This window comes from Daldinia vernicosa, assembly GCF_022497035.1.
Source record: "Daldinia vernicosa strain CBS 139.73 unplaced genomic scaffold F5Y00scaffold_22, whole genome shotgun sequence".
NCBI lineage: Eukaryota > Fungi > Ascomycota > Sordariomycetes > Xylariales > Hypoxylaceae > Daldinia > Daldinia vernicosa.
This window is the reverse complement of record NW_025953938.1, coordinates 437,284-458,185: the sequence shown is the minus strand read 5'-3', so window position 1 is coordinate 458,185 and position 20,902 is coordinate 437,284. Positions and strand designations below refer to the sequence as shown.

Here is a 20,902-nt window from a genome sequence, read left to right as displayed (position 1 = left end):
ACTGATGTGATCTCAGGCGTGCCTAACGCCATCGATGGACGCAACCACACGGTAAGCTATCTATTGATCTATTGTCAATCTTGCATCTGATAGGTGGGATGTGCTACGCACGTCATATTAGTCTCCAAATCCACCTAGAGAGCCAAGATATATATAAGCGACAGTGGGTAGAGTATAGGACTCTGATATACCATCGGGGTCTACAACAAAAGATATTGAGATTCTTCCTACTACAAACTGGAAAAATGTCAGCTGGACTTGAAGCTCTAAAGCATATTTCCAAGGACTCTGGATTCCCAATCACCATCCATCCGCACTTCTCCGAGAAAATCAAGAATCATGTTCCACCAGAGCCCGTTCGAGAAGAAATAATCCCGGAGAAGGACCGTGCTACATTTGCGGACCCGGAGAAGAAAGCTCTTTTCTCGGTCGCTAAACCTGTCGACTTAACAGAATCGATCGGCACCGTCTTAGAGAATGTGCAGCTCTCCCAATTAACCCCACAACAGCTAGATGAGCTTGCGCTACTTGTAAATGAGCGTGGAGTCGTCTTCTTCCGTAACCAAGATTTAACTACTGACGGGCAAGTAAAACTCTTTGAGCATTATGGTACCTTGGATAAACATCCTGCCCAAAAGGATGTTCGACACGTCGTGATCCGAGGCAGCCGAGAGGACCACCGCGAGTTGCTCAAGTATACCCCGTGGCCTTCGGGAGAGTGGCACGCCGATACTTCGTTCGAGGTTAACCCCCCATCGTATTCTCTCCTCCGAATGGAAGAGCACCCGCCCGTGGGAGGAGATACGGCTTGGGTCTCCGGTTACGGTCTCTATGACACATTGAGTGACGCGATGAAGAGATTCGTCGAAGGCCTACATGCGGTGCACACTTCAAGACTGCAGTACGACACAATTTTGGACCTGTGGGGCGTCGGACCGAACCGTCCCCCTATCGACTCGCATCATCCGGCCGTTAGGACCCACCCGGTTACCGGATTGAAGGCATTGAACATAAACACCGGGTTCGTCACCGGTTTCGCTGAGCTGAAGAAACACGAGTCCGACAAGCTCCTCGACTTCTTCCAGTATCACCTCCATTCCGCGGATGATCACTCCGTCCGGTGGAAGTGGGAAGTTGGCAGTGTAGCGATGTGGGACAACAGATGTGTACTTCATCGGGTTATCCCTGGCTCATATGAAGCTCCTCGAAGGGGAATTCGCACGACGGTCTTCGGCGAGAAACGTAAGTTAAACCTAAACAAATACTTAATGAGTAATTGTATCATGTGGCTGACGATGTACAGCGTACTATGATCCTAAGAGTGAAGGGAGAGCTGAAAGGGAGCGGAGGCTTAAAGAGGAAACAGCTAAAGGAGCGCCTCAAGACCCAAATACCAAGGAAAACCCCGTGAATACACCCGCTTAGATATACGGAGAACTCTCTTTTGAATTGATCTTTAATGCTATGTAAATGATGGGCGGGGGCGAGTGAAAACCTCATCACATTATCGATTTGTGGTTTATAGTTGAAAATAATGAGAGGAAGTGTAGGAATAGCTATTGAAATTTCTTGTTACGTGTTATAAGATTGAAATATAATTGACGCCGAATAGCTTTAGTAGCCTACATTCCTCAAAAAAGGTAGTACGGCAATTGATATAGTAGAAAGTTAAAAGACCTTCGTGAACATGCCACCTTGAAACCCGAATTCTTGTTGAACTAGGTGGTTAAGGGGCTGCGATTAGATACGGTTAGATGTTGTATTAGGAAGCTCGGTCAGAAATTCAAGCTATCTTACAAGGTACCTTAGTTAATGCATCTCATGATTCACGATATAATGCCTATTTGCGGTGTCGCTTATTTCATTGTGATGCGTTGTCGAATTCTGATATCATCTGCTTGTCTCTTCATACTTGAGGCTTCATTGATGAGTTAATCAAACGAAGTTGGGTTCTTATTAGTAAGACTACGGTTTAAGTTGACAACTGCCTCTGTTATGTATGTGACCTTATTGGTCAATGAATATAACAGCTTGGCTAATAATAACTGCATTCAATTTATAAGATCTTAATACTAGCATTAGTTAGTCGGTGTTTCATAATATTTCATCTTCTTCTCTTTCAGCCCCTTTTAAGATAGTCTTAATTACCTCTAGTCGCTTTGACTTGACGTTACACGATAAGTGATACAGGGATGATGAAGCTCTCTGAAGTCTTGGTGAGATAGATGATCGTGCACTGTCTCCATCTTCAACTGGAAAGTCACATAGCTCCGGAAACAGGATCGAACCAGGATCAATAATGGGATTCTAGCCTTCTCAAAAGAACATAATTGATTAAATATCAAAACTTGGGCTCCACCGGCCCTCGGTTGTCGGCACGGTTGTCGGGGCTTAGAGATCTAGATGACACACTATTGATCCCGTTTGACGTGCGTGCTGTTAAGTATGATTGGGTGATTTTAAGATGATGGAGGGCGCGTTTTTTGATCCCTTTATCCAATTCTACCAATACATACTACCTCCCTGGGAATTTCGCAGAAGATATTCCCCCGGGACTAATGGATAGTCAAAGGGGTGAATATCCCTCGGTCGTAATTCTTAGTCACCGCTCCATTAGAGCGACACTAATCTACATATGTAAACCCCAGAAAATAGTTTTGAAGCTAAAACGACGCCAAGAAGGTTTGGTCATAGTACACACAGCTGAAGATATCGTGAGTGACTATGTTCAGATATCTTGCACGTGGATCTGAATGGGGTATATCCTAGCTAGGTTCCTGGAGTAATTTGATTGAAGATATAAATATAATAAGATAAAGAGGCTGTTGCCGCCGACTTATATAAAGGTTGGTGGTTTTGACTTTAAGCTATTCCTTGACTACCTAAACTCGGAAGAAAATATAATTGCCACATGCTAACAACCTCCGAACGTGTTGTGGCAGTTGAAAGTGATAGAAACATAACGATCAGATTTTTGAGAAATATAATTATCTGCCGGAATATGTTTGAGTATTTGTTACTCATTAGTTTTGTAGGTAGACAAGACTTGAGCCTCTATCTCATGACGTATTTATTTGACTAACAAGAGCCGGAGCCGGTTTATAGGGAGTCTAGTGGGTTGACTTGCTGGAACCGCCTAGACATTCCACTGAGGCGGCCCACTATGATTGGGACTGAGTGGTCTGACAAGCCTAATCCCTAATCGCTAATCGCTAATCATAGGTCGTCTGGCCGCTTGGCCGCTTTCGCCGGGTCCCCGCCATTTGCCATTTTCCATTTTCGCAATTTACTACCAGAGCCGAATTTCCCAGCGTGAAATTCCCTCCAATCTTAACTACCTGCACCAATATTCCGTGACTCTGATAGGTGTAACATGTCCACAATCCGTAATAACGCAATACCGCCATTTCGCATTCTGAAACTCGATTCTGTAAAAAGAAGCTAGCTATTCCTATTTCATTCTCATTACGAATTATCAACACTCATGTCCAGGCTCAAGATCTGGGAGAATGGATCTGGAAGATATGAGCGTGCAGATGGTGGCCGCGGACACAGCAGCTGAGGTCGCAGCAGACGTTGCTGCGGCCGACCCTACGAACAGACATCCTAAGAAATCGAGTCAGACCTGCATTCCGTGCAGAGTGCGAAAAGTCCGTTGTGATGGTCGTCGCGACGTTTGCCAAAATTGCGAGCGATTAGGATTCACGTGCTCATTTCAAGACGCCGCCTCTCCCACCCAGGATTCCGAGGGTTTGACAAATTTCACCCTTCCGCGAAGACGTGTTAGACTAGCTTGTGCCAACTGCCATTCCAGGAAAGCTAGATGTAGTGGTGAAACCCCGAAATGCGCAAGGTGTCAAGCTCAAGGCATTGAGTGCGTCTACAAACCGACGAAGCGATCCGGAGGCGTTAGCGGCGTCTCCCAGCAATCCCATCAGGGCGCCACTGATTCCGAACTGGAGTCTGTCTCCTCCGAACCACCGGAAAAAAGAGTAATGATGAGTAAGGATAATCAGGGTTCTCATCACGGCCCTCAAAGGCCCGATAAGAATAACTTCGAACCAAATGAGTCCTCGACATGTACAGCATCCAGCAATGAACCGTACGCATTCGATAGCTCACCTCTTCCCCTTGCGTGTATAAACTAACAATCCAACTTAGGTTTGTGTTTCCAGATGAAGGTATCATACAGCGGACATTTAGTAACTTCTTTCGTCAAATTCACCACGTCCCTATCTTTTCGTTCCTTCATCGTGCTTCACTCATGCAGCGTTATCATGCTGGCATGATGGATAAAGCTTTGCTTCTTGCTTTAGTGGGCATCACTTCACTTATCATAGACCTGGGCCCCGGCACTCGAGAGTATGGGGCGAGATGTATCGACGAATGTCAGAAAATGGTGCTTGAGGACCTCGAGAATCCGTCGACTATTAAGATACAGGCCCTCGTCCTCATTATGAAACACCGTATGATGTCGCGCAAATTCACAACCGCCTTTATGTTGGCGGCAACAGCTACTCGGTTTGCCTATGCCCTACGCCTGAATTATGAAAACCCGAATCTATGCTTCTTAGCACGAGAATCACGGAGGAGACTAATGTGGGCGCTCATGACTATCGACTCTGGTATCAATGGCGGGTGTTCGGATTTTACGTTGATGCCATCCGAATCTATGCACATTCAACTTCCTTGCACCGAGCGCAACTTCGAATTTGATCTGCCACAAGTAACTGAATACCTCCGCCCCGTCCCTACGCGACCTTTCCCGGATGACGTCGGTTCGCTCGCGCTCCACGTGCGACTTCTATGGATGAGAAGCAGAGTCCTATATTGCACTAAGAATGTGCTGGGCATGCCAGAGTCTGAACTGGCGCAACTGCCAGAGTTGGTTAAGGTATTATCAGAAGAACTGGCCGGCTTCAACGATCACTTACCCGCCTCTTTCAAGTTCTCAGAAAGTAACCTCCAGTTGCGAGCTTACTCACCACGATTGTGTGTTTATATCATGATCCATGTCTGGTGGCGACAGTGCTACTGTGATCTCTACCGAATGTTCCTTGTAGGACTCAAAGAGGCATTGCCACAGTCGGGTTTAAATCAATTGGATCCCCAATTTGTGTCATATTGCGTACGCCAATGTTATGAGCACGCTTTGGCTATGGCAGATATTTTTAAACTTGTTTTATCGCTTGACGGAGGCCTGCCCGTCACTGATATTGATCTACCCGGTTGCGCTTATCAGTGTGCTCGGATTATTTACTTTGCTCACCAGAGGAACCAGGGGGAAATCAGTTTAACATCAAACCAAGTACACGAACTTGGTACGAGATGCCTAACGATTGCGAAGTCGATGGATCACGTCCCAGCTGGCACTGTTATTGTAAGTTATCGCATCCCAGAATATCGCATAACAGTTTACTGAGTATAGATATAACTTTAGGTTGCTGATCTCGAAAAATTGATTGCCCGTGGCTTCACTACAAATGCTGCACCGAACCACCCAGGGAGCCCCAGTACAAACAGTTCCAATCTGATATCCCAACATGTCATGCCACGCCATAACCCAATTCAACAGATGCAAGTTGTCGACGAAAGTGGACTTACTAACATCCCTATTCTATCTCCTTCAGCTCACATAACCTCACCACAAGGTGGTTCAATGCCAACCCCAATCCAGCATTCGACTCCCCGTCCACCACAAGAGCATAGCCGTGGATCTCCGCTGCCAGGAACACCTATTGGAGATTTTAACATAACGAAGTCGAATCTACCTTCTGTGATGCCACCAGATGGAATAGATAATAATAACGCCTTTGAGGGTGCGATGGATGGCTTTGACTTCAATCTCGAGTCATTCGGAAATAACGGCCTCGAATCTGCATCGTGGCTCTCGAGCGACTGGCTTAATAACGAATACTCACAAACGACCGTTTGAACCTTTTAAGCAAGTTATCGTATCTACTGATTGGTTAACAAGGACTATGTTACCAATCTCGCCGGCTTGTCTTGGCACTTTAATGGTTACTACCACCTTGAATTAGCCAAAGGGGCTAATAGGAGAAGACCACAATGTTTCCCCAAGAAACCCGGCATAGCTGTGCTGTTCCTCCGTGGAGTGACCGATCCTATTCTGAGCAAGAAAGCCTACTTGACCAACACCACGAACAAGACAAACACCCAGCGCCCCGGAATTATTTCTTGGTCAATAGGACTGCACCCCGAAGCATTGGGGGTGGACAGGGTATTTTGGAGGCCAGGGTGCCAACGATCTCTTGGATGAGGAATTACTAACATTCTGTCGATACTTCATATCAGCTAAGCTCTGGGGAAGCGACCAGAATCTGGATTAACTGCCTATCCTGCAGCACCCTCCTACGTTTTTTTCGGTCTTAAAATTGCGCTTGGCGAGAATCATACACGTCCCAGACCCCTAGTCCCAGTGCGCCGGGATGCAAGAGTTTACGGTCACGTAACCGGGGCACGACCCCTAACAAAATACGTCACTTTAAACTATTCAATACTCAGATGCATGATTCGACGATTAGGATTCCACATGAATCTATGAACATCAGTCGGATTGTACTATCCTAGCAAGTTTTGAGACAAACCTACCAGTCGGTATTGCGTGGAAGTGGTCGGTCGATTAAGTTTCGGCGTAGGCGTTGCTTTTCGGCTCTTGGTTTGGTTACACCTACCATGAAGACTATCGAAATCCCATACCACAACGGGATACAAGTTGGTCAACCGTGCAATATCTATAGCCTAGGGCTATCGAAATTATTTTTCAGGATGTCCGAATCCTGAGCGGTTCAAAAAGCCAGCAGGGATGTGCTTAAGGGTGGTTTGTTCGTACATCCACCAGTACGTTGGTTGGAAGAAGGGATCCTCGAATCCTCTAGCAATGTATATGTCCATATCTACCTAAAATATGGTATATACGGTGTGATGAATCGAAATAAAAGTCTATAGAGCGGATTTATATTCAACCATCGTTGAGGATTACTCCGATAGCGAGGTACGTAATCACAGCAATAGTTTGAAGTTGAATTTATCCCCATTTTAAGAGAATAACCCTACTGTTTTAACCACAGCCAGGCTATTGACATAGATAGCTTCAGTTGAATGTCTTCAGGGGGCGTAGTTCATACGTGTTGAAGTGTTCTTGTTTTGGATAAGATCTTAATCCTCAATTCAGAGGATGCAAAGGATATGCTTGTTTTCGTGATAATGTTTACGACTAGTGGACGTAGATGAAGTTATACGAGTATATGAGGTAGCTTCAAGTGTATAATTATATGGGCACCTATATATTGGAATGATAAATGAAATAAAAGAATAAAATAAACAGAACGATACTGCAACGGTCTTATATCAAGCACATGTGTTTAAACGCCGGGGTACCTACGTACCTAGGTACCTATGTACTATGTATGCAGGGCTTTAAAGTTAAACGCCCGGGAGTTAAATGCAAAAGATTCTGCCCGATCTCCCCGCCAAAACTTTTCAGGGCCCCACGCTGCCCACCACCAAATTCACAAGATGAAATCACAACCCCACCATCTTCCGAATTCGTGATATCGCCGTATCAATTTAGACAAGACATTTACTGGAAAGCGGAAAGATGGCAACAACAGAACCTCAGCAAGCGGTAAATACCGCGGAGACTATAAACGCACCAACAGATACAGAATCCGCACCCTCAAAACCCATCCATTCCCTCGTCCTCGACACAGGCCCTTTAATTAAGAACGACCCTTCCGTCAGCACTCTCCTTGCTCAAGCCCACGAACTATACACGCTTCCGTCCGTCATATCTGAAATTCGAGATGCCGCAACAAGGGCGCGAGTCGAGACAACATTGGTTCCTTTCTTGAAGTTGCGCAGTCCGCGCCCCGAAAGCATCAAGTTCATCACCGATTTTGCGCGGCGCACAGGAGACCTCGAGGTTCTGAGCAGACCCGATTTACACTTAATCGCATTAACATACGAACTAGAGTGCGAAAGGAATGGCGGCGATTGGCGTCTAAGAAAGACACCCGGACAGAAAGGCCTAAACGGAAAGGCACCTACACAGCAGGCGAAAGAGAGTGGGACTGCAGAACAACAAAATGATGGCGATAATTCCGAAGATAAGAAGACGGAAGAAGTTGATAGCCAAAACGAAGCAGGGCAAATCGAATTAGAAGGAGGTAAACCAGATGAAAATTCAAACATCGAATCCAGGATACAGGAGCAGCCGACTATTCAACAAGAGACCGTCACTCAAGCCCTTGATTCTCTCAGCTTAGAATCATCCGCTTTGCCTACGATTGATACCATACCAGATGATGCTACGGCATCGGAACCAAAAGTTGCCGACCAGCAAGAAGAGGACGAAGATGACGATGGAGACGGGTGGATCACGCCATCGAATCTCAAGAAGCACCAAGCTAAAGATCAGCTCTCAGCGCCGGAGCAACCGATCCAAAAGTTCTTGCAGGTAGCACTCCTCACATCAGATTACGCGATGCAGAACGTAGCGCTACGAATAAATCTCAATCTAGTATCTCCAAGCTTGGCGCGCATTACGCGCGTCAAGACGTGGGTATTGCGGTGTCACGGGTGCTTCGCAATTTCGCGGGACATGGGGAAGCAGTTCTGCCCACGATGCGGGCAACCTACCTTAACACGTGTGAGCTGCTCGACAAACGCAGCAGGGGAGTTTACGGTACACCTCAAGCGTAACTTCCAGTGGAACAACCGCGGAAATGTATACAGCGTACCGAAGCCGGTACACGGCTCGTCAAACGGAAAGGCACGTGGTCCGGGAGGTGGAAAGGGAGGCTGGGGAAGAGAGCTTATCTTTGCTGAGGATCAGAAGGAATATCTTAAGAAGTCCACGGAACAGAAGAAAACAAAGCAGAGGGATATTATGGATGAGGATTATCTTCCAAGTATCTTGACGGGGGATAGAAGCGGAGGAGGTCCGGGCAGGATACGTGTCGGAGCGGGGAGGAATGTGAATTCGCGAAAAAGATAGATGGACATGAATGGAATGTGATATAGCATACAGGTGTTATGGGGCTCGGTATTTAAAACGGGATTGATGGTACGGGCCGATACGGACTACACACTTCGGAAATACACCTTAAGGAAATGTCAAGATAGTTCATTAAGACAAGATTGCTTGACTATCATGCCCGGTGTCCTTGTCATATCCTTGCTGGCGTAGGTTAGGTCTCAGGTCACCATATTTATTCACAAGCCTCCAAATATCCATCAAATACGAAGAAATATGTTCAGACTCCATATTGAGAACACCAACTGGTATAATAGAATTTGCAAAGACCCAGCTACCCATACGCAAGACGGCATCAGGCGGATGGCTTGTCGTGGGTAGTTCATAATCCCGAAAGTCGATCGCCTTTCTTTCTTTCCGATTCGCACGCCATGAACGCCAGTCCGATTACAGGACTATATTTGTAACCTCGAATAGCCGAACCGAATCTTTTTGGATCTCAATTTGCCGATTTCGATATTTTGTTTCACATCACCGTGGGGGGTGTAGGTACAGTGCTTCACCGCGAGTTCTCAGCAACCTTGTTCTCTGTGATGGAAGACCTTCGTTAGTATATGTGTTCTTCTTTTTTAAGATTCGCTCTCATATATATCTTAAAAATATAGATGAGTAGTAGGACTCACTCTGCTGCGTCAAGAGCAGGCCGAAGCGCCTCTTCAGGGTGACGCGCTGGCGCGACCACTTGTCGTCAGGCGAGAATCGCGCCGGGTGCGCCGACTTGGTGACTTCTCCGTTTAGGACCTTCTTCAGGGTGTAGATGCGCTTGCCGCTCTCGTCCATGGTGTACATGAGATGCATTTTGACGGTTGTGTATTTTCTTTCCTCTTCCTTTTTATAACTTTGCTCGTTGCGTGCGCTGTTGTTCGGAGTGGTCGTCGTATTTTGGAATCTGATTGAAAGTTGAGAAGCTCCGAAATTATTTTTTTCAACCTTTAATTGTTGCATGTATTAAGTGGGTCCTTCTTAGCATTGCTCCAGTCCCGATGTCTTATCGATAGAGCAGACGGCCCAACTCTTCTATATATGGCTTCAACACCGCTAAACAGGTAGACTTACAAGTTGTGATAGTAACAAAGTGTAATTACAACTCATATTTATCGTCGTACCTTGAATCAAGTGCCATCTTCGTAAACTCTAACTTTAAATGCTCAGTTTGCTTGTCTCAAAACTGCCGAATAATCTTGGCTTCATTCAATTATTACCTATATATACGCCGGCCATGCATTTTGTATTTCGTACGCTCAAATATCAATCTACCCATTGCTTCTCCGGTTCCAACCCTCTAACCAGATTTTTCAAGTTCAACCGCGTACTATATAATATGTTCTCAGTAAATCCCACCTCACGCATCTCTTCATTCTCGCTTCCCTTATTGATGTCCGAGTCGCTACTAATCCTTCCCCTCGGTCGGTGATGCACGAATAAACTTGGCACTATGCTCACGCACCGCATACCGTTAATTCGTAACCGGCACAGGTCGCTGAGGTGGTTATCAAAGGGTTTACGCTGCCCCTCGAGTCCCATATGCTGCAGCGCCTTTTGCGCCCCAGCTGCACTCAGCGCGTATGCGAAGCTGCACACATTATCGCCGGGCACATATACTATTCGGGTATGCGGGGGATAATCGTCCCAACTGAAGGAACCGTTGCCCAGAATATGCCCCGGTGGTGGTACCGTCAGATCGTCATAGATGAAGACCTTACGGGAGTCGCGCTCCTCGGGCGGGATCCGCAGGTGTTCGGGGAGGTCTTCATCGAACGTTGTTACACATGAGCCTAGCCACAGCATATCCCAATCTTGGCCGTACGGGCTTGGCGATTCTAGCGTTTGGTTTCGGTGGAATCCCGACTGCAAGGAACGAGCCGCCGCCGCGAATCGGGCTAGCTGTTCTTTAATATTCACATCCCAGTCCATATCATCCTCCATAATCAGCGCCGACGATATTCCATCTTCGATTATGCGTCGCATTGCGTTTACGTGGCCGCGCCAGGAACCTAGGTTACTATCCCGCATCGTTTCTCGGTCCCATCCCTAGGCCAAGTTTATTAGTTATCTCGCAGTTAGTATCGGCCGGGAGTATAGAGCTTACAAAGGGTAGAGCCTTATTTGGGATAGTGTTACCAACAACACCGTCAATCCAACTTAACCTGAACCCCGTGAGCGAAGACATTAGAGTTAACGCATCGCGCTTATCCGAACGCTCGGGGAGCCCTATGACGAAGACCTTCTCAAACTTCGGCATGTACAGCCATTAGTCAACTAATAACGCCCGTGTCGGCCGGGACAAGACTCACGCCAAGCGTTCTATTGAACACATCCGATTTGCCTTGGCTTGCCGGTGATGGGGCCCATTTCGCGGGACTCGGAGTCGAGCCCCATTGATTTCGAGCGGACCCGGAGCCCAGATATGTAAGAAGAATACACGCAAAAAGTACCGTACCCAGCACCAGATTGGTGGTAGGCCGTCCACCAATCATGGCCAATATTATAAGGAGTATAAGGCAGGAAGTATTCAGCAGAATTCCATCAGCAAAGGGATTAAGAAAGCCGTCACGTTAGAATATTAGCTGGAAGTTTTCAGTTTGTTTATTTCAGGTACAGGACGGAGGAAAAGCTCCAACTAACCAAACTCCAGGTTTTACTAGCTCGGTTGCTTTCATGGAAAACCAGAGTCTAGACCATTTAAGATCCAGAAGGCTTTTCAGATGAGGTATGACATCAGATAGGTGAATTACCGACATACATAGCAATGGGTAGGAAGTCCCTCATTCACAGCGCACTCGCATCCTACGGTTCGGCCAATCAGCCCCTCTTAGCTTCCGCCGGACACGCCCGGCTATCGTTGCCTGTCGTCAGAAATTTCCTAACTTAGCATAAGATAACTAGGGTTGAATAAGGCCACCTGCGTAGAGTAGCATTCTTCTCAGTCAATCACCATGATCGTCATTGGATATAAGGTCGCCCACCGGACCACCACCGTTCGACCGGTTCGTGATCCGGCCGAGAATGTATACAGGCAGACAACTCCCTTATATGCGTATACGACTAGTACAATGACCCCGATCAATGCTTATCGCGATCTCGTATCGCCGACATTCTTTGATCGTTTCGTGTTCAATCAATCTTATCCCTATTACGCGAGGGGATTGGTAGCATCATATTGTCTTTCCTCGTAAACGGAGCCCGATACCCAACCACAGAGACGAAGCATAGATCTTGAGTAAATAAAGTAGGTGATAGATCTAGGTGGCAATTAACCTTATATCACGCTACGATCTACGTCTTGACGACTTTTCTTTAAAATTACGCAGGGTTCTACCTCGGGTACCTCATATATCAGTCCATTATTTTATTGAGAGGTTTTTACATTATACCTAAGTACCAACCATTTAAGTCATAGACTCACAATCTTCTTCACTTTCTGCCGCTACGACATGACGACAGCAAACATGACAATTCCGTATCTAGCGGACGTGACCTAAACGGGTTGAATTATTACGTTCAGAATAGCCACCTTATTAACCCTCTTTGGTTGGGAGCTGTATGTGATGGTTTGCTTCTAAAATCAACCAATTAGCCGGTAAGTAAACTGACTTACCAAGTTTTAAGAAGTCTTACAGTTCCAGCTGAGCAAACAACTTGAAGGTCCAGATTTATAGTAGAATCCTCTTGGCAATAAAACTCGGCGCTTACATGGCTTTGGTGGTTTATACGTACGGAATAACCTACGGATGTAGAGAGTAGAGAAAACAATCGGTCGATTCACTTAGGCGGCGGTAGACTTGTTTCTTGTGGTATATATTTGATATTCACTATATTTAATCATTATGAGAAACTCGCTTCGGCGTCTACTACCCATCGTGCACGTAATAAGCGCTCTATTCATATTATGGAAAGGCTTATCAATCCTCACCAACTCTCCCTGTCCCATCCACGTCGTCGTATCAGACTCAATGGCGCCGACCTTTAAACGTGGCGATATCATCATTGTATCCAACCAGGAGCAGGAGATCCAGATAGGAGACATTCCTGTCGTCTGGTTCTCTAAAGCACCTTTGCCAATGGTTCACAGAGCAATCAAGATTATATGGAGAGCAAGGCCAGGAAGCCGAGTTACAGAGTAAGATAAGCCTTGACTACCTATGCTTTGGACTTCAGTTTGCTGAGTACTAAACCATTTCGCCCCATAGGCAATTGATTCTCACAAAGGGCGACAATAATGAGATGGATGATGTCGCGCTCTATCCCGGCAATAGGAAGTATATCTATAGGGATGAGATTATCGGGGTTGTTCGAGGTTATGTGCCATACTTAGGGTGGATAACTATACTTTTAAACGAAATGCCATACTTGAAGGTTGGGCTCCTTGCCAACTTGGTTTCTCTCAGCATTTTCACATAAATACTTAGGAATCTACCTGAATAGCATAATCAAATGAAAAACGTATGCTTGGAATCGCAGCACATTTATATGATATTGATCGGGACTCGAGTGTGTACAGGGATTTCCTAAAAATAAGGAGTTTACATCTAAGCTTCAGTCAGCAAAGTCCTCCGAGGGTATCGTTCTAGAAGCAAGAGATTAGATCGTGAGAAACTTCTATCGGTATAGCAGGATAGTTCTTATCATGAGGCGGCCTCTCCAGGTAAGTGTAGCACGTCTCTCTACAACTACCTGTGTATAAATAGGAGTCTCTTTAATTGAGTGAAAGAGAAAATAATAGACATCAGCATCTCAATGTCAAGACATCTCAGTCACATACCTCCTAACAGCCCTTGCACCTCTTTCTATAACAGAAGTATTTTCACTTTCCAATATCTCAAAATGCGTTACCAAGCTGCCGCCGCCGCCGCCATCGTTGCGGGCTTCACATTCTTCCAGAGCTGTCCTGCACCCGTCTGGTACCTGGTACCCGCCATCTTCCCATTGGTGTTCCTGAGAATGTTATCGAGAACTGCTGCAATTCTCTGAGGGGTGCACACATCAAGGTTACCGGAGATAACCCCAAGTTTGGTAAGTGAACCTTGCGAACCTGGAGAAAGGAACTTTCAGGCTAATCATTATCGTCCTTCAGGCATCAAGATCACGGGTATCCCCTACTCTTGCATTTCTGCTGCTCCCTGGTTCGATGGAGTTGGAACCGTCCCGTTTGCTTGCGGCGATGACTGCCTCCAGTACACGGACCTAACTAACGACGAGTACACTCAAGTCCGGCAGGCTTTCTTGAACAAGGCTCACGACTAAGAATGCAGTGTCGTTAGTAGGGGCGAAGCATCAAGATGGTCTCAGATATCGGTGACGGGGGATATTAGAAAATGACTAGAAGCAAGAATTTACTATGTCAACTTTTTTATATACTGTCATTTTCTCGGCCGAGCAAGACGCCTCCTTATGGTAACACTGCATAATTAGTCAGATGAACGACTTGTGTGCATTTAAGTGTTTTCAACCCCCTTCTACTTGGAACGTCATCGAGTTATAAGACTTTATGGCCTTGTATTACTCTTTCGTGTCGGTATTGAACGCTGTGAAATCTATTTGAAAAAAAAAAAAAAAAAACAAGTAGATTTTTCATAGTTAAAGGGTGCATAACCTTCGACGAGGACGCCAAGGGCCGAAACATACAGGATGAAGAACCTTGAAAGTCTTACATTGAAGTTGTGCTAGGCTTATGACAGCCAATAATAATAGTCTATGACGTTGTGGTTGCGGTGGCCAAGAATACATACCAGGTATCTAAGTCACTTGTCAATTAACAACTCGATCATTTGAATATTATCCAACGTCAAAACTCTTTACCTCTCACTCATTTACGAAATTTAATCATTTATCAATTAAAAATGTATATCCCATCAGCGCAAAGTGTCTTAACCGCGGGACTGGCTCTAACCGGTAGTCTCAAAGAAAGTATGTCTACAATCTCATTTTCGCCTTCATTCAGTTCCATCTCTTGTATTAATTGATTCATAATTCCCACTAACAATCTTCGATCAATCCAGCGCGTACCGTAGCCGAAGGATCGGTAATGGACTACGCGGTCGAAAAATGCCAAGACTCGGAAGGCAACACGAGGTGCTCAAAACCGTTCCTCGTCTCCAAGTCAACCTGCTATCATCTCGAATGGCATACAGACGGAGCACTCACACACACTACCGCCGAGATTCGTGATATAAAGTCAAGTGAGCTAGTTTACTACCGCGATACCAACGGCGACTGGACTCCAGAGAAGGGAGAGGTATGTTATGCTTGCACAGAGTGTAGATAAAAGATGTATTTGCTAATGATATTTCGCGACGCGTGTAGTTCGTTTATCTCGATTTCAAGCCCAAGATTCCGGCAACAGGCAACCAGACGGTGGATTATGTAGTCAAGACTTGTGAATAGACGGGTACGGTAATAGCGATGGCAATATCTTTACTTTTTTTTTTAGAAATTGTAGGATAGGTGAGGATTGAATACAGCCCATGGGAAGCATACGGGGCGTTACATAGGATCTGTATTAATATTTTGGCAAAAAAACAAGATGCAACTTTACCGAGGTAGTGAGGTTATCATCAAAATAAGGGCCGATGTTAACTTCCAATAAAGGTAGATAACTAGCTGACAGAAAACTCAACGTTTATAAGTTAATAGATCCTTGACTGTAAAGTGTTAAATAATGAACCATATTCACTCATAAAACTTCTAACTGCATTGATTGGCTATCATAATACGATCATCATTCATTTCCATACGGCACGGGGTACCTGTTCTGTTTCTGTATTGGACCTGCCCAAATCTCGGGCTTTGATTTTTGAAGGTCCTGGTTGAGGATCAACCCAATCAAGGTCCTTTGTCCAGATACCGGCCTTAGTATAATCTCCACTCGTAGTACCCGACATGAACCCAAATCGGAAGTACTCGTTATATTCGGACCCGTTGTCGCGAGACCATACGAAGCGGTCTGAGTCTTCATCGGCGAAGAAACCACGGTATCTTTCAACATCGTTGACTAGTACACTGATACCATCGTATCGCAATCCCGGCGAAGGTTGCCACTGGAATGTGATTGTTGAAAGAGTAGTGTTGATAATAGGTGCGAGGAGAGTAGGAAGGGGGGACCCTAGTTGAGCATCACCCTGCAAAGCTACCGAGGTCTGTAAGATAGAATCAAATCCCCAGCGAGCTATACCGTTGATGAATAACCCTATTAGGATACCTTGGTATAGAAGAGACGGCCTTGTTTGTATGCCGGTACCCGGTACTAAGAGCAAAGCTAAGATGTAATGATGAATACGCAAGCTGAGACCAGGTAGCACGAGGCAGATGATGATCCCCAAGATGAACAGCGCATATAGCTTGATAATCCGTACCAATCTCCCTTCTTGTCGGAAGCACCAGACTTGGCCAACAGCGATGAAAAACAATACGATGACAATAATAGCAAGAGCTGCCTTTGCACCAGGTTGCTGCTCGAGATCGTGCCCATTCAGGCGTTGGATAGGTATAAAGTCGAAAGTGTAATTTGTAAGTGCCCCAACCCAGCAGCCACCTAGCCACAAGACAGTCTTCTCAACCTGGGCCGTTAATCCTCGTAAAGTTCGCCGCACGCCCATCTTGTCATAAAATACCCACGCACAGAACATGGCGGGAAGAAACTTGCCCAGAATGTTGGAAAACAATGCGGGAATTGACGTGTAGGACGGCGGGTCGGAAGCCATACCTACTTGCCAAAATATACCAATAAAGACAGTAAAGAAAAATACTGATGACGAAGCAGTAAATAACGATAATACGGAGGTGAAGACTACGGAAACCGCTAGTAGCGACCACCTTACGTCTCTAGCCTTGCATTCGATCCCCGGCTCAAAGGTAATGGACAGCGGGAAGTATGAATCGAAGGCAACGCTTTTGATGCCATGTCTATCCGTGCCAATGTAGTTTTGCTGGCGCCCTACTAGGTTGACGACACCACAACCACCCTGGGAATTAGAAATGAGGCCAGCATGAATGGCGGATCCGCAAATAAAAGAATCGCCCCGGTAGATTGGGTTCTCTTCGTTGGCGGGATCGGGTGGTCCACCGACGATTAACGGTGCGTAGACTACTTCCTGGCTCCCTACTGCTCGAGGATTGAGAACCCGGTAGCTGGCGCAGTTGGATGGGCAGCGAAAGGCAAAGCCACTGCCGTTGAACGGTCTGCAGTCGACACCGTCAAGACCACAGCCGTTATTGCGGCTCCAATATGTGACACCACATCCTATGTCCATAGGGGTGCCATAACCCGCAACTTCTGAAGCAGCCTGGCCCCGCCACATAACAATGGCAAATATAATAATCCATACAGCAATATAGCCCATATACAACAATATTTTGTGCTTCTTGCTGGGAAGGTATTTGTCGAGCAGACGAAGTGGCGCCTCTTGGACGGTGGGAAAGAGTGGCTCAATCTTCCAGACCTTGGGGTTCTGCGGACCCTTCATCCATTTAAAGGCGGCTTTCCCATACTTTCGGACGGGATATGGGACCCATTTCCATTTCTTCCAAGCGCCTTGGTCCTGCATAAAGCGCGGGGTCGGAGGGTCGTCGTCCTCGTTGAACTCGAGATGTTGCGGGCCGCTAAGCGGATCGTCCGGATGTGCCGATGAAGCGTTACGCAGCCGTTGCTGTTCAATGTCAGGAGAGACTGAACGAATTTCTAACTGATTGCTACTCATGATTTACGGCTATTTAATGCGCCATAGCGTCTATTAGTGACTTAAGGAATCACCCCCGATGGTGTATGAAGGAGGTTATTGGGGGGCTGGCTTACATATAGCAGTTAGGATATGATAACAGTAAGAACCAGGTTAACCAATAGGTTACGGAAGAAACCAAGTTCTAAATGTATAATGGAACAAACGTTAAAGGATACATGAGATGAAATCTCGAAGACGATGAAGTAGGCGATATAAGAGATTGCCAGACCGAGAGCCTGCTCAGCCTTTAGAAAGTTGTCGTTACGTTACGCAACAGAGGAGTTGGCGGTTGACAAGTTGATAAGTTAATAAGTTGATGGTTGGCCAAGGAATGGAACTTTGGTTGGATTCAGCGCTGAGAACGCGAAACAAAAAGGCTGCGCGAAGGAAGTGGCTTAAGACCCAGCCCATTGGGCAGGTGGGTTAGTGATAGATGACGATTGGATCTCAGTTGTTTCCTTGGAAGAAACAGGTGGATCCCGTGCAGTCCGCCAGTCCGCTTCCGCAAAGTGATCCAATCGGAATGTGACATCTCCAAGTTCAAGGCTGTTATCGATACAGTACCTCCTACATACATGCATGTACCTAGGAAAGTTTATTAGATGCGTAAAAAAGTATTATGGATCCTCTCTTCCGTCAATTTCAGTGGGAATAAGTTAATCAATACCTCCCAAGCACATTGCTGATAACTACCTCTAAAACATCTTCTTGATATTTCTTTTTACTACATCAACGCCAGGGAGTATTTATAGTATATATCGATGCCTTACGAGAACTCACTAAACGACGCTACCAAGACAAATTCAGAGCTCACAACTTGAAATTCTCGACTCGAATAAGGCTATCCTAGCTTATAAGTAGAAAGGCGCAGGTCAACTATCTACTCTTGTTCGTATTAAAGAATGGCCGAGTCTTCTTCAGAACATGCCATGTTCAACGTCCTGAAAAGTGCAGTGATCGAAGGGGGAGCGCCTAGAGCAGGCCGTTTAACACTCCCGAAACGAAAACCAATTGACACGCCCAACTATATTGGTCTTTCATCACGAGGAGCAACACCACATATGACACCAGATGTCATCACCAAGCATACAGAGCTCCACGGCTCATATATGGCTTTGGAAGACTGTAAGTCCAGTGAGTTCATAGTTACATTTCCACCACTAGGTTAACACGTCACTCAGTTATAGAAAAATCTCAAAAGAGGGCCCAACCTGCGGTTTTTAACGTAGATATCGATGGCAAAGAGGCACTACATGCGTATACCGCTACACCCACGCCACTAGCCATAGTGCTCGGTGCTCGACGGCATCCTGCAGTAGTAGCTCCTATGGGTAATGGGAAAGACTATGTCTCCGTTTACACATCTACCGGCTTCCAGAAGTTGAAAAACAGCGAATATTACCAAGCTGTCGAGAAGCTGCAGCCAGACATTGCAATACCCCTTGCGGACCTGACGTTCGGAAATTCACATATTAGGACTAAGCTTCCAAATCCGAAAAGGCAGCTCCGCATGGTGGAGAGAACAGAGGACTGGCTATCCGAAATTATAAAATTAAGAAATACCAATGGTGAGAACGAGACTGCTAAGCCCTCTTTATTCGCTCCACTGTTGCCGGTTGCTTATCCGACGCAATGGGAATACTTAAACCGCCTATCTCAGGACTATGTCCAGCATTTATCCGGGCTTGCGGTGTACGATGCGGATATCCTTCCGGACCTTAGCAATCATGAGTCCCTCAGTTCGCTGCCTCGGATTTCTATGGACTTTATAACGTCACCACAAGAGATCCTCCGGCAAACTCGCTTAGGGATTGATATATTCACTGTGACATTTCTTAACGCAGCCTCGGATGCTGGAATCGCTCTTACCTTCTCATTCCCACCACCATCACCCGTGAAAACAGGCGCATATCCGCTAGGAATAGATATGTGGTCGCCAGACCATCAGGTATCATTGACGCCGCTCGCAAGTGGATGCGAATGCTATACTTGCACCAGGCATCACCGCGCCTACCTCCAGCACCTCCTTAACGCCAAAGAAATGCTTGGATGGACACTTCTTCAAATCCACAATTACCATGTCTTGGACCAGTTTTTCAAGGGCATCCGAGCTGCGCTTACCGCAGAACCCTCAACGTTCGAGCGTGACTGTGATATCTTTTCCGAGGCCTATGAATCCGTGCTTCCTAAGGGTACCGGAGAGAGGCCTAGGGCTCGAGGATACCATTTTAAGCCCGAAGGGGGGCAGTCGAAGATCAATCAACCAGCTTGGGAGAAGTATGGGGAAGGCGGAACTGAAGACTCGACACTCGCCGGAGAGATAGCAGGCCTAGCTGTAACAGGGACCACCGCAGAGGGAGGAGAGACCCCACTCGTCCCCGATGCTGAAACCGATGCCAATGAGTTAGATAGGAAGGGCTTCGCTGAAATTGACAAGTGAGCTCCTGTTTATAAGTGATGACCTCAACTTCTTGCTGCACTTGACGATAGATTACGCGCTGCAATTATGATGCACCGTCCTTGGTGAGAGGTATGGCTATCCAGTCATTCACCGGGTCCAGCCCATTTTCGAGTCGGCTGGGTCAGTTGTCCGAATGAATTATTACTAGCTACCTACCTTAGGAAGTACTTAAGGCGTGGGACAATTCGGTCGCCGAGGTCGTTGTTCGGTGGCCTCCACATCTTTGCCACATAATCACTAGGGTTTGTTCCCGAGAATTTGGAACCAAGATTCATATCTGCATGTAATGAGTTGACATCCTTATGTATTGCCCTATTATATGCAGTATATCTGTAAAGGCATTTTCAACCGCAGATCAAGCAACTAACCACAAATTTACATAGGCACTGGGGAGGAATACTACATAGCAGAGAAGTTATCATCTCTAGCAATGCGCTTACAGGCGTCAATCGTCTCTTCTCGAATAGTAAACTAGGTAGGTACGCTTAAACGAACGAGTATTATATTCAAAATAGAGGCCATCAAGTATTACCCAATATTCTTTTACATATTTAATTATATCTACGTAATACAATTGGCACATGTATATCTCGCCATTAAAATAGCCCTAAGTGCCCCATGCGACGGGAGACGTTGGCCAAGCTAACCCACATCTTCCTGGTCAAG

At 46.1% G+C, this 20,902-nt stretch overlaps 10 protein-coding genes across 10 annotated transcripts; 7 read left to right on the top strand and 3 right to left on the bottom strand.

Moving 5' to 3' along the window:
* Positions 1 to 245: 245 nt before the first annotated feature.
* On the top strand, positions 246 to 1,425 carry F5Y00DRAFT_253076 (alpha-ketoglutarate-dependent sulfonate dioxygenase; the record flags this gene model as incomplete). The annotated part of the gene is made up of 2 exons (XM_048010006.1): positions 246 to 1,242; positions 1,304 to 1,425. The coding sequence occupies 2 exons, from the start codon at positions 246 to 248 to the stop codon at positions 1,423 to 1,425; spliced, it is 1,119 nt and encodes a 372-aa protein (XP_047865074.1).
* A 1,842-nt stretch (positions 1,426 to 3,267) lies between these two features.
* On the top strand, positions 3,268 to 6,515 carry F5Y00DRAFT_74317 (uncharacterized protein). Its single transcript, XM_048014097.1, has 3 exons — positions 3,268 to 4,102; positions 4,162 to 5,380; positions 5,441 to 6,515. The coding sequence occupies exons 1-3, from the start codon at positions 3,510 to 3,512 to the stop codon at positions 5,933 to 5,935; spliced, it is 2,307 nt and encodes a 768-aa protein (XP_047865073.1). The 5' UTR covers positions 3,268 to 3,509; the 3' UTR covers positions 5,936 to 6,515.
* Positions 6,516 to 7,501: 986 nt separating this feature from the next.
* Positions 7,502 to 9,085, top strand: F5Y00DRAFT_74299 (D-site 20S pre-rRNA nuclease). Its single transcript, XM_048014096.1, has one exon. It carries the CDS (start codon positions 7,622 to 7,624, stop codon positions 9,017 to 9,019), a length of 1,398 nt encoding a protein of 465 aa, XP_047865072.1. The 5' UTR covers positions 7,502 to 7,621; the 3' UTR covers positions 9,020 to 9,085.
* A 472-nt stretch (positions 9,086 to 9,557) lies between these two features.
* On the bottom strand, positions 9,558 to 9,856 carry F5Y00DRAFT_261958 (putative ribosome biogenesis protein nop10; the record flags this gene model as incomplete). The annotated part of the gene is made up of 2 exons (XM_048011303.1): positions 9,558 to 9,586; positions 9,682 to 9,856. The coding sequence occupies 2 exons, from the start codon at positions 9,854 to 9,856 to the stop codon at positions 9,558 to 9,560; spliced, it is 204 nt and encodes a 67-aa protein (XP_047865071.1).
* Positions 9,857 to 10,124: 268 nt separating this feature from the next.
* On the bottom strand, positions 10,125 to 11,764 carry F5Y00DRAFT_74282 (glycosyltransferase family 25 protein). Its single transcript, XM_048014095.1, has 3 exons — positions 11,353 to 11,764; positions 11,148 to 11,291; positions 10,125 to 11,089 (listed from the first exon to the last, which is right to left on the bottom strand). Exons 1-3 carry the CDS (start codon positions 11,533 to 11,535, stop codon positions 10,307 to 10,309), a joined length of 1,110 nt encoding a protein of 369 aa, XP_047865070.1. The 5' UTR covers positions 11,536 to 11,764; the 3' UTR covers positions 10,125 to 10,306.
* A 1,121-nt stretch (positions 11,765 to 12,885) lies between these two features.
* Positions 12,886 to 13,459, top strand: F5Y00DRAFT_253071 (putative signal peptidase I; the record flags this gene model as incomplete). Its single annotated transcript, XM_048010005.1, has 2 exons — positions 12,886 to 13,178; positions 13,249 to 13,459. 2 exons carry the CDS (start codon positions 12,886 to 12,888, stop codon positions 13,457 to 13,459), a joined length of 504 nt encoding a protein of 167 aa, XP_047865069.1.
* A 423-nt stretch (positions 13,460 to 13,882) lies between these two features.
* Positions 13,883 to 14,302, top strand: F5Y00DRAFT_261955 (uncharacterized protein; the record flags this gene model as incomplete). The annotated part of the gene is made up of 3 exons (XM_048011302.1): positions 13,883 to 13,959; positions 14,031 to 14,071; positions 14,133 to 14,302. 3 exons carry the CDS (start codon positions 13,883 to 13,885, stop codon positions 14,300 to 14,302), a joined length of 288 nt encoding a protein of 95 aa, XP_047865068.1.
* A 596-nt stretch (positions 14,303 to 14,898) lies between these two features.
* F5Y00DRAFT_261954 (uncharacterized protein) lies at positions 14,899 to 15,442 on the top strand (the record flags this gene model as incomplete). Its single annotated transcript, XM_048011301.1, has 3 exons — positions 14,899 to 14,965; positions 15,058 to 15,293; positions 15,362 to 15,442. 3 exons carry the CDS (start codon positions 14,899 to 14,901, stop codon positions 15,440 to 15,442), a joined length of 384 nt encoding a protein of 127 aa, XP_047865067.1.
* Positions 15,443 to 15,623: 181 nt separating this feature from the next.
* On the bottom strand, positions 15,624 to 18,184 carry F5Y00DRAFT_236668 (uncharacterized protein). The gene is made up of 2 exons (XM_048007731.1): positions 17,850 to 18,184; positions 15,624 to 17,763 (listed from the first exon to the last, which is right to left on the bottom strand). Exon 2 carries the CDS (start codon positions 17,752 to 17,754, stop codon positions 15,781 to 15,783), a length of 1,974 nt encoding a protein of 657 aa, XP_047865066.1. The 5' UTR covers positions 17,755 to 17,763; positions 17,850 to 18,184; the 3' UTR covers positions 15,624 to 15,780.
* Positions 18,185 to 18,468: 284 nt separating this feature from the next.
* Positions 18,469 to 20,698, top strand: F5Y00DRAFT_236667 (tRNA-guanine transglycosylase). Its single transcript, XM_048007730.1, has 2 exons — positions 18,469 to 18,900; positions 18,957 to 20,698. The coding sequence occupies exons 1-2, from the start codon at positions 18,678 to 18,680 to the stop codon at positions 20,213 to 20,215; spliced, it is 1,482 nt and encodes a 493-aa protein (XP_047865065.1). The 5' UTR covers positions 18,469 to 18,677; the 3' UTR covers positions 20,216 to 20,698.
* Positions 20,699 to 20,902: the final 204 nt, after the last annotated feature.